The 12,348-nt window shown below is 42.5% G+C and overlaps 1 protein-coding gene across 1 annotated transcript in view; it reads left to right on the plus strand.

Moving 5' to 3' along the window:
• cadps2 (Ca++-dependent secretion activator 2) overlaps positions 1-12,348 on the plus strand; it is a 342,906-nt gene that overhangs the window by 294,111 nt on the left and 36,447 nt on the right. The window contains 4 exon segments of the mRNA XM_080438413.1: positions 260-407; positions 3,464-3,478; positions 11,201-11,275; positions 12,205-12,288. Of these exon segments, the coding sequence (XP_080294539.1) occupies positions 260-407; positions 3,464-3,478; positions 11,201-11,275; positions 12,205-12,288 (322 nt within the window).

Below are 12,348 nucleotides of genomic sequence, written 5' to 3' on the forward strand. Positions count from 1 at the left end.
TATTAAAGGCAAACTATGTACGAAATCTGGTCTGTGGGTGTGCAAACACACTCCCCCCCCCACCCTCTCTGACAGACATCAAACGGGTATAATTGATTATAGAGAGCACTAACGAGCACATAACAAGTTTGACACATTTATGGCCCAATCAATCAACTCAGTGCACGACCACTTTGAAGTTCCAAGGGATCAATTAAGATCTCCGGCCGAGCTCCCCCCTGAGGTGTGATTATTTAACGTTGCATTTTGTCTCACTTAGAACGAAATCGGCCTTCGACGGCAAAATGCAGAAGGCCAGCAAGTCCACGGACTTCCGGGTGTCGCTGTCCATGTGCACCATGTTCAACGTGCTGATGGACGCCCGGACGCAGTGCTCCAAACTCTGTGTGCTGGACGCTGGACAAGAGGTACGTACACTAAACTCTGTGTGCTGGACGCTGGACAAGAGGTACGTACACTAAACTCTGTGTGCTGGACGCTGGACAAGTAGGTACGTACACTAAACTCTGTGTGCTGGACAAGAGGTACGTACACTAAACTCTGTGTGCTGGACAAGAGGTACGTACACTAAACTCTGTGTGCTGGACGCTGGACAAGAGGTACGCACTAGAGTTCTCAACAGGCCTGAAAATTAAGGCCTGGACCTAACTGGGCCGTCCCGAGGCTCGGCCCGGCCCGAACAATTACCAAAGAAACCCCAAAAAACCTGAAAAGGTGTCATAATGTGCTCAATGTCCTCAAAGTCACGCATCCAACAAGCTTTGAATTGAGCAGATTGGACCTTCCGTTCCAGAGAGACCTTCCGTTCCATACCGCCACATTCTGAGAAAGCGGCGAGTTTCAATGCATTGTCTATGGAGAGGAGAGTTTCAATGTTGAGCGAAGTCAAACTTTGCTGCTGCCAAGCTGACAAGGCCTATAATAACAACATATGGTTAAAAATAATAATACTTAGACACTGAATTGTGATAAACAGACTGTACTGTATATATCACTCACTACATATATACATGCTGTATATCTGTACATATATGCAGACCTTTTCATTTGTCAATACAAAAATTTTATATAGACAGTAGACAGTGGTTCTGTATAATCTTTTGAAAATCGGACTCTTTTCCTCCTAACACCGCACAAAAGCACGGTGGCAGGCACAGGGCTTTCCATTCAACGTTGCAAACAGCAAAATGGCTGACAGCGGGTGTGCAGCCTCTCGTCCTGCAGCCTTGGCTGCACTGAAAGCTATAACCCTGGGCCACCTTGTGTCTTGACAGAGAGCTAAGTTCACAGCCGACCTTCAGCTCCTTCTCTCTCGCCGTCTCTCACTGCTCTCAAGTGACTCCAGCCTACTCGCATAATGCCGTCTCTAAGTAGAATTGACTCAAACAGACTCACATAATGCCATCCCTGAGGAGCAGTGACTCAAACTGACTCACATAAGGCCATCCCTGAGGAGCAGTGACTCAAACTGACTCACATAATGCCATCCCTGAGGAGCAGTGACTCAAACTGACTCATATAGTGCCATCCCTGAGGAGCAGTGACTCAAACAGACTCACATAATGCCATCCCTGAGGAGTAGTTACTCAAACAGACTCACATAATGCCATCCCTGAGGAGCAGTGACTCAAACTGACTCACATAATGCCATCCCTGAGGAGCAGTGACTCAAACTGACTCATATAGTGCCATCCCTGAGGAGCAGTGACTCAAACTGACTCATATAATGCCATCCCTGAGGAGCAGTGACTCAAACTGACTCATATAGTGCCATCTCTGAGGAGCAGTGACTCAAACTGACTCACATAATGCCATCCCTGAGGAGCAGTGACTCAAACTGACTCACATAATGCCATCCCTGAGGAGCAGTGACTCAAACTGACTCATATAGTGCCATCTCTGAGGAGCAGTGACTCAAACTGACTCGCATAATGCCGTCTCTAAGGAGAATTGACTCAAACTGACTCACATAGCGCTGTCTCTGAGGTGAAGTGACTCAAACCGACTCACATAGCACCGTCTTTAAGGAGAATTGACTCAAACTGACTCTCATAGCGCCGTGTGAGCTTGTAGATCGGCTGTTGTGGACGCTCGACACCAGCGTTGCAACCGAGTATAAAGAGCAGTGACTCAAACTGACTGACACGGCACCGTTCCCGGATGTCCATCAGGCGCCAATTTCTACTGCAGGCTGTATACAGCAGTGATTCTCAAACTTTTTGTATTTGGCCACGGACCCCCATCTCAAAATATTTTGTTCCAGGGACCCCCAAAAGCAAAGATTGTTCGCTCAAATAATATTCAAACATTTGCGCAAGTTTTCATGATTTTTAAAAAATAGATCTGCTATTTTTGAATAGCCAAAGTATAACATATGATTAAAGCGGTTAAAATGATTGTGACACTATATTAACACATTTTGCTGGGGACCCCCTGGTACCCCGCCAAGGACCCCTGGGGGTCCCCGGACCCCACTTTGAGAACCAATGGCATACAGTATATCCTCCATAGAGGAGTGAGTGCACAATGCACATTGATAATGTCTGCTAGCTGTAATTATGTGGTTATAGGACACAGCTGCATTGTGGTTTGAACCGCGCTTGGTTTTATTGCTGAGGTAAAAAGTTATTTTAGATATCGTTGTTGTCTCGCCGAAACCTCTTATCTCCATATTTTAACTTTTTGTGTATTTTCCATAAATTAATGCCCTACTTGATTATAATACTACAGCGTCACACAAAATCCGATTTACAAGCTCACGTCGCAGACACTCTGTGAGCTTGTAGATCGGCTATTTATAAAGTATAAATCAGGCAAAAAAAAAATGTGTTGACTAAATCAACTGTACATTTAATCGACTATAATCGTATGATATTTAGTTGACTAAAACTGGACTAAAACTAATTTGCTTTCAAAATTAACACTGGATTACAGTATTACGGAATCATTTGAAAATTGTGGGGAGGCAACAGTCTAGCTTGCGAGACTACATTATACCACATTATGTTTACTATGTACTCCTTTAGGCATAGCAGTGGCGGTCATTTTGTGATTCCACTCAAATTCAGGGGTCCTGGTGAATCATGGCCATAAAACATTTGATTCTGTGAGAAAAAAAGTAATTGAATATTATTTTTTTTGTTTGTTTTGCAGTTTTCAACCCAAAAAAAATCACAGAATCAAACGTTTTATGGTCATGATTCACCAGGAGCCTGGATGGCTTGGTTCTAGGCTTAAAATAATTCATATCAATATTTTTTTAAATCTCTATGGGTAAAATGAATGGAGTGAATTTGAGTGGAACCACAAAATGGCCGCCACTGCTATGGCCTGTAGTGTGTTTATTGCATGACCCCCCTATAAATGAATAATAATCTGAATGAAGTTTTCTTTCTCTCACTTCCTCCCTGCATGTTTTCCCCATCATCTCCACATGTCCTGCACGTCATTGTTTGAATCCAAGATTGACAAACAATGGGTAAGTTCACCTCATCACCTTGTGTTTTCTTTTCTTTAACCGGGAACGCATCTGTGTCATTTTAGATTTTAGCTATAACCATTATTTTATTACTTTTGCTATTCAAAAATAGCAGATATACAAGCTCATAGCGCGGCACCGAGTGCCGCACTATGAGCTTGTAGATCTGCTGTTTTTGAAAAATCATGAACATTTATGCAAATCTTTGAATGTATATATTTTTAAAGCGAGCATTTGTAACTCAACCCAAACTTTAGAAGACATTTGTAGATGCTTTTTCCGGATTGAATTGGGTTGATTCCAACTCCACCCCTTCAGCATAATATATTGTATACATTTTTGTCTTTGTTTACTGAGTGAATGACTTGTCAGCAAGTGTGATGTTTTACAGAAAGTCAACAGGCTAATAATAATAATAATAATAATAATACCTGGGATTTATATAGCGCTTTTCTGAATACTCAAAGACGCTTTACATAGAACTAAGAAGAGCAAAATAAAAACAAAACAAAACAAAACAACTTTAATAAGAGAATCTAGAGAATAAAAGTTAAAAAGTTAAAAAGGCTGCAGAGGGCCAGAGAATAAAACAAAAGTTGGATGGCAGTTGAAAAGGTGGTAGGAGATCAGGCTAGGTGGGAAAAGCAGTTCTGAAGAGGTGGGTTTTGAGGGAGGTTTTGAACACGGCAAGGGTGGGGGCGGTTTTGATGTGAGGTGGGAGTGGGTTCCAGAGGGTGGGTGCTGCGACGGAAAATGCCCTATCACCCCAGGTGTGCTTGGTTTTTTTGGTGGGGAATTTGAGGAGGTTGGCATCGCTGGATCTGAGGGAACGGGTGGGGACGTGGTTGTGAAGGAGGTCGGAGATGTATTGGGGTGCCTGGTGGTTGAGGGCTTTGTAGGTGATGATGAGGATTTTGAAGCTTATCCTGTGTTTGACCGGGAGCCAGTGGAGGTCACGGAGGACTGGTGTGATGTGGTCTCTGGAGCGGGTGTGAGTGAGCAGGCGGGCGGCTGAGTTCTGTACATATTGAAGTTTATTGAGGGTTTTGGCGGTGATACCGTGGAGGATGCTGTTGCAGTAGTCTATCCGGGATGAAATGAAGGCATGAATGAGGGCTAAACTGCAAGAGAGTGTGGAAGGTTTAGTCTTTCGACCTCGTATACGATCTACACAGCGGCTCATATCGTTGCTGTTAAATACGATGCTTGTGACTAAAAATAACTATGTTGGATCCATTGGAACAGGTTATATTTTCTATTTCCTGAAAAATGACGGTTTTGGACATATTTTTGCTAAGCCTGACAGAGACGATCTCTGTTCCCAATAGGACGTGTTTAACACATTGATTGCCAAGAACGAGTTAACTCGTTTTTACTCGTTTTTAAAATCCATCACTTGATTGCCAAGATCGAGTTTTTAAGAAAAAAAATTTTTTTCAAAAATAAGTAAATAATAAATTAAAATTATTTAATTAATTAAATATTATTATTATTATTATTTATTTATTTTAATTTGACCCAAAGACCAAGGAGATATGATTAGTCAAAGATCTAGACTCCTATCCACTTCCTTGTTAACTTAAAACTTTAAAATTTTGTATCTCAGCTCCTGAGTACTTTTTTTTTTTCAATGAAAAATCTCTGGCAATAAACTGTAAAAAATCTGAAATAACTCTGGCAATCAATGTGTTAACAAGACCTCAAGAGAGACAGACTAGCTGACTTGGCGAACAAATATGGAACATGATCTGAAACAGATCATCATCACAAGATAGATTTGGCATAAACTGAGATTTGATTATTTAACCTCTCTTGAAATGGCACTTTTAGATGGAGGCACATACAGTGCTGTAGTGTGGAGCACTGATTCGCAACCTTTTAAATTTCAAGGACCCCCAGTTTGATATGCATGCATTAGGCCACGCGGAACCCCCATTTGACCCAATCTACACTGTTCAATTCCATCCTGAGAAGGTACAAATGGACGCGGTTCCATACATTTTTCCCGCCAAATTTTTAACCAGTTCAGAGCACTGAAAATTAATTTGTTCAGAGCCCTAAAAGGAACACTTTTTTCTTACCCTGAACTGGGAACCAAAGTGGGTGTGTCACTATTCTACAGGTAGAAAAATGTAATAAAAAAATAGAAAAGGGAAACTGTACGTGCTATTGCTGATTGAATTTCCCCTGTGAAATGGACACTTCGACCGGTCTTATTCAACACATTGCTGGCCAGGCCTGAACTCGGGACTCCAGCTATGCTGCCCCCAATTATAATGGTTCTGCTTAAAACTGGTGGAAACGCAAGCTGGTTCGCGGCCGGTTCCATGGAAGCACCATGAAGGTTCCAAATATCTAGACAGTTCTACAGTATAACCAAAGTTATTTTGGTTGAAAAGGGACCTCAGAGTTACAAACCCATAAGGGTCTGTTGTGGTTCCTATTAATCATTTAGCTGCGGACCCCCTGCAACCCCACCCTCAAAGACCGTTTGGGGTTCCCGGACCGCACTTTGAGGACCCCCCACACACACACACACACACACACACACACACACACACACACACACACATAATTTACCGGTATGCCTCGTCTCGAGGGAATTTCAATTTAAACTCAATTCCAAATACTATGAGCTGCATTTGAACACCTTTATCCAGCGCAGTTTGCAGCAAAGTGTCACTTAAAGAGATCCCTGTATTTCTGATATACTCGAGTGGTGAATGGTGGCGTCTGGCCGTTCTGCCATTAACCAGGTTTCTCCATCATATGTCCATTCAACACTTTTTAAAAGAGAGATCCTGGATAAACTTTCAGTACAGTCTGGAAATGAGTTTCATTCTATTTAGATTTATCTCAAAATGTCTGGCCGCCTGTAGAGGCCTATAGAGCATTTTGAGTGCCAAGGCAAGGGACACACAAGAAAGACAGACAGACAGACAGACAGACATGGCAGTATTGCAGTATGAAACACAGGACAAAAAAATAGATAGACCTAGAAAAGACTCTTGTACTGTAAGTCGCTTTGGATAAATGCGTCTGCTAAATGGCTGTAATGTAATGTAAAAAGAAAATGTCTGAGAAATGTTAAGTGTTCCTGCAGATCGCTAAGTCTGTGACCATCTTGCGTTTATGAGGAATGGCTCAAAAATCTCAGCTCGGTTGGGGCTGTCACACCTTTTCTCCTTCTAGGAAGCTCGTATACAGCGAGAAAACGCAGGAAGAATAAATTAATATTCTTTTATTATTGTTATTATTATTAAGTATGGAGGATTACAATAAGTGTTATGCCATTGCATGGTAGGCACACTTAATCACTTAAACCCCAGCATCCTTATTGTGGAGAAAGCTTTCACTGAAAATAGCTGATCGGCAAGCTCACAACGCATCGCAGACAGAAAACAGAAAAGACACTCGTATAGAACCCTGAGGGACTCCGCTCAACCATATGGCGTTTAAGTAGTTAACTAAGAATAAAACAACAAGAAATGACACAGTCAATATTATACCAGCTTGCGGCACGTTATTTTTTTTCCCCGATCCAATTATAATTTTTTTTATCTGTAGAACAAAATGTAATGTAATGTAAACAAATTATTAAATTCAAATGCGCAGCCACGTACGAGGTCTGTGTGTGTGTGTGTGTGTGTGTGTGTTCGCTGGGGCTCCACGCTCTTATGATGATGATGATGATGATGATGATGATGATGGTGTGTGTGGTTGAGAAACAACACAACCAGCTGCTTCGCTCTCTGACCGTGTGTGTTTGTGTTGGCTGGGGCTTTGTGATGTGCGCATGCACGTTGGGGAGGCACGTGTCAGAAAGTACATTATTTCAAGTATTTTCACGTTGCGAGACGACATGAGCTGCCCGGGATAAAATGATGATGAAGATGATGTGTGTGTGTGAGAGAGATGAAAAGTGATGTCCTGGGTTCGATTCCCGCAGGATACGCTGTGGGCGCTGGGGGCGTGTTCTCTCCTCCGCGTCATCAGTGCCCATACCCTAGGTGGGGTTGGCAAAAGGGCCTTTCTGTGTGGAGTTTGCATGTTCTCCCCGTGTTCCCTAGGGTAGGTACCCTCACAAAAACATGCAGTAATCCTGGTCACTATACTGCCTCCCCCTGGCCAGCCGGGGCGCCTGATGGAGGGGAAAGGAACCGGTTGGAATAACGTGTTCTTTCCACGCGTCCAACCAGGGAAACTCCCCCCTGTCAGGTGATAAGAAGGTCAGTTGGATCTCATGCATTGAAGGAAACATGAGCTCGGCCCTGGCCTCCCTAGGTTGGCAGAGGGAAGGTCGTGCCCAGGATTACATAGATAATTGGCACTGGGTGTAAAAAAATGGGGTTACAAAATCGTGGGATTTTTAAACAACTTGCGAGCAGTCACCAGGGCAGGCAGACGTGTCTAGTAGGGTTATGATGCCATAGTATGGGAGGACGACCGCCGTTCAGAGTATGGGAAGTTAAAGGACAGCCAATGATGAAAAAGTGAAAAGGTCTCGCATAGGTGTGGACTAGTTGCTCTGTTTGTTCGTAGACCAGCCCGCTCTTCAAGCAAGCTGGTAAAAACAACATCAGAACCCCATCAGGATATGTAGTGTCCTTGCTTGGCTCTCAGCACTTGGATCGGCCAGGGTTTGCATTTTGTATGAGCTATTAACAGCTGTAAATATAAATATCAACTTATGTATATTTAAGAATGTATTCAAGTGTACAAAAACAATCTACAACCCAGATTACACAGTTAATGAATTTGCACTTGCAAATATAATCTACTACTGCAAGTTACCATATCCAGAATGAATGCTCTGGATTTGGCCCCCTTAAAGGAGGAGTTCACCCAAAAACTTATTTTCACACCCCATGAACCCTTGAATTCATGGATTTGTTTCTGTTTTTGTCGCATTCCTAAGCCAATAATTTGATGACTGGGTGTATTTCCGGTAGGAGACACAAATAATCTGCTTTGTGTCTCCTACCGGATACATTAGCCTGTAGGAGACAGGAATCAAATTATTAGCTTACGAATGCGACAAAAACTTTTTAAAAAATCATGAATTCAAGGCTTCATGGGGTGTGCAATTGATAGAAAATAAGTCATTTTTTGGGTGAACTACTCCTTTAAATCAAACTGATCGGACTGATTTGGATGATCTACTCACTTTTAGCAGTTACAATGAAAAGTGGTAATGTGTTGGCAGTGTTAAGATTCTGTTGCAATCACTCTAACCTCTTAAGTAAGCCCTACCACAATGCATTGTGATCTACAAACTCACAGAGCTTGTAGATGTAATTTTTTTTAAATATATTTTTGAAATGTTTTGCCTATAATGTCATGCCCAAAATATTAAATAAAGTTCATCAGACTTTGATGATCCAGACAGTTTTAGCAACAATGTTTCAGTCTAGAGCAAGTTTTTCAGTGAGCTAACCGAGACAAAAAGCACCGCCATTGAAGGTGCTCTCATTGGAGTTTGCAACACAAATAAATGTTTTAAAATGTGTTCTTTTCACCTTTTTTTTTTGCTGCACATATTTTGGCAAGACTACTACACAATTCCATCTCCTCTCAGCTTGGCTGCCTGTGTTTAAAAAAGGCAGACGCAGCAATGTTAATTGAGGTAAAGAAACCCCCAAAAAAAAGGCCTCAAGGATATCCCGGGAAAATAAATGTCTCTCTCCCCTGAAAGCGAGAGCTGCCATTTTATACAGACGGGTAGAGAGGGAGGAAAGCAAAATCAGGGCGGCCTGCGGTGACCCTCCTTTGGACCCACAGTTTGTCAGCGATCTGTGAGCATTGTTGATTGAAATTTTTTAATTTGGGGGTTCTTTAGACGGCATAGTGAAAGGGCATTGTCGCCGAGAGATGACCCCTCCCCCCCCCACCCCCCTCGCAGCTTGTGTGAGCGGCGAAGGAAGGCGGTCTATTCAATGGCCCGCAAATTGAGGCTCTCTCTTTCCCTTTCCCTGCTTTTTTTTCCTTCTATACCCTCCCCTCCTTTTGGCTGGCGTGTTTTTTTTTTTCTTCCTTTTTCCAAGGGAAAAGGTGCCATGAATATAGGAGGGGAGGGGGTGAGGAGGGACGGGGGGACGGGGGGGGGGTGTTATGAGACATGAAATGGCGGATTAATTGAATCTAGTGTGAGCCTTTGGTCGTGGCAGCTGGACCAGCGCTTTGGGAGAAAACACAAGGCTAGCTCTAATTGTGGCGGAGGACAAAAACGTATCCTTCAGATTCCATCGCCCTTCTTCCAGCGCCGATGGGAATGTCATTCAGACGCATAATGGCCCTATTAGCTGCTTAACTCAGCCGACGATGTGCCGGGGAAGATTCTTCCCCGGCGTGTGTGTGTGTGTGTGCGTGTGTGTGTGTGTGCGTGTGCGTGTGTGTGTGCGCGTGCGTGCGCGCGTGCGTTACTATACAAGGACCAAATGTCCCCACAGGCATAGTAGAATTGAAAAAGGGAGGACACTTTTCGGGGTCCTCCTCACAAGAGAAATTGTTGTTTTATGGTCCGATTTTGCAAATGTCTTCAAAATCCTAACAGTATCTGAAAAACGATTGTTGATATATCAGTGGCTCTCAAACTTTTTCATGTATTTGGCCGTGGACCCCCGTCTCAAATTATGTTGTTTGCTTTAAAAATAGAGCTTGTAGGTCTGCCATTTTTGGAAGATCATGAACATTTGTGCAAATCTTTGAATATACATTTTTTTAAAGCAAACATTTTTAACCCAAATCTTTGCTTCTCGGGGTCCCTGGAACAACATGTTTTACAGATGTTCGCTTTAAAAAAATGTATAAAAAAATCGGCACACATTTTCACGATTTTTCAAAAATAGCAGATCTACAAGCTCGTAGCATTCATAAAACTACCGTCCCAATTTTATGTCCTCACAAGTGTAGTAATACCGTGTGTGTGTGTGTGTGTGTGTGTGTGTGTGTGTGTGTGTGTGTGTGTGTGTGTGTGTGTGTGTGTGTGTGTGTGTGTGTGTGTGTGTGTGTGTGTGTGTGTGTGTGTGTGTGTGTGTGGAATAGAAGGGGAAGGTTTGATCATACCAAGTGTTCAAAAAAGGTTTAGAATTTGGTCCCTTTAACCCATTGAGACCGGGAAAGCATCTGTCATTTTCAGATTTTAACCATTATCTATTCAAACATAGCAGATATACAAGCTCATAGCTTGTACTGTAGATCTGCTATTTATTTTTTTTAATCATGAAAGCTTTTGCAAATCTTTGAATATATATATTTTTTAAAGCGAACATTTGTAACTCAAATCTTTGCTTCTAGGGTGATTTTTTTTAACTTGCTATATATATATAGTGGTTCTCAAACTTTTTCATATCAAGGGCCCCCAAAATTATATGTATTTGGCCGCGGACCCCCCCCCCCCCCCCCCCCAGAAGCAAATATTTGAGTTAAAAAAATATTTGCCTTAAATATATATATTGAAAAATTTGCATTATTTTTCAAAAATAGCAGATCTACAAGCTCATAGTGCGGCACTCAGTGCCGCACTATGAGCTTGTAGATCTGCTATTTTTGAAGAATAGCCAAAGAAATCTAAAATGACGTTCCCGGGTCTTAATGGGTTAACAGACAATGTGTAGACAATAGTGTCTACACTTCACAAAAGAATCAAGGAGTCATCCTTGATTCCTCAAAAGTCACTGAAATGCCTCTTTCTCTCTTTGTCCTTCTTTCCCATCATCTCAGCAACAATACCATTCCAAAATTGATGTGCTGATCGACGAGGCTTTTAAAGAAATGATTTCATCCTTGGTGTCAAAGGTAAATGTCTTCGTAGCCTTGATGTACCCAAATCAAACAGAGATTTGTACTGTTTTCTCTGCCTCTCCATTACAAATGTATATTTTTGTATTTTCTTTTTGTTGCTATTACTATGCCATTTTCCCTCAATGGAAACACACTTGTCCTATAACCACGCCCTGCTTCTGTGACCAATGCGGAACTGCCTCTCGCCTACAACAACTGAGGATTTTTTTTGGGGGGCTGACAAAGTATATTTTTTTAACTCCGAAGGAGGCTCGCCGTCTCAAGCTAACTTGAGCCACGAGAGGCACCGCCGAGCAGAGCTTAAAGCGAGCGAGTTGCCGTGCCGAACGTTTGCGAAGTTCGCTTGAGCCGACTCAGCGCCGTCCGAGTTATGCACCGATAGGCACAGAATCGTAAACCATGTTTTTGGGGTGAAGGTTTGGTAGCACGCATGGAAACAAGTACCCAGGGCTTTTTTTGTGTCTTCCTTTTAGCCCTAATGTCTGACTGTACCTCGTGCTGTTAACATTTCTGTCTAATACAGTATTCAATCAATCAATTTGTACAAGTACTTGATGTTCATTTGATAAAAAATAATGCACAGAAAATGTTCTGAATGCTTTGAAATTATTAACTGAGTACTTACATTAAACACTTAAAAAACATATTTACTTCATTGACCGGGGTTCCCCAGGGGGCTATATTTGGTCCTCTCCTTTTGTCCCTCTACACCAAATCTCTTCACAGAAAACCGATCTACAAGCTCACAACAACGCGTCACATTTGCGACGCGTTGTGAACTTGCAGATCAGCTATTTTCGGGCAAAATGATCACCTATTTTCACCAACAAGTGTGCCTATTATTATGACATGCCCAGCTTAGGGACGCAGCGGTTCATGTATAGTAGTTAATATAAATGTTGACCTCTCTCCCCCCTGGGCAGTTGGCCGGTGTTCTGGACGGCGTTCTCTCCAAGCTCTCCAGGTACGACGAAGGGACGTTCTTCTCCTCCATCCTCTCCTTCACAGTAAGTAGCCATTAGAGATGTACAGTACCCGTAGCATTGTTTCCTTCCCGATAACCGAGT

This window comes from Gymnoscopelus braueri (assembly GCF_963280865.1).
Source record: "Gymnoscopelus braueri genome assembly, chromosome: 9".
Taxonomy (NCBI): Eukaryota; Metazoa; Chordata; class Actinopteri; order Myctophiformes; family Myctophidae; genus Gymnoscopelus; species Gymnoscopelus braueri.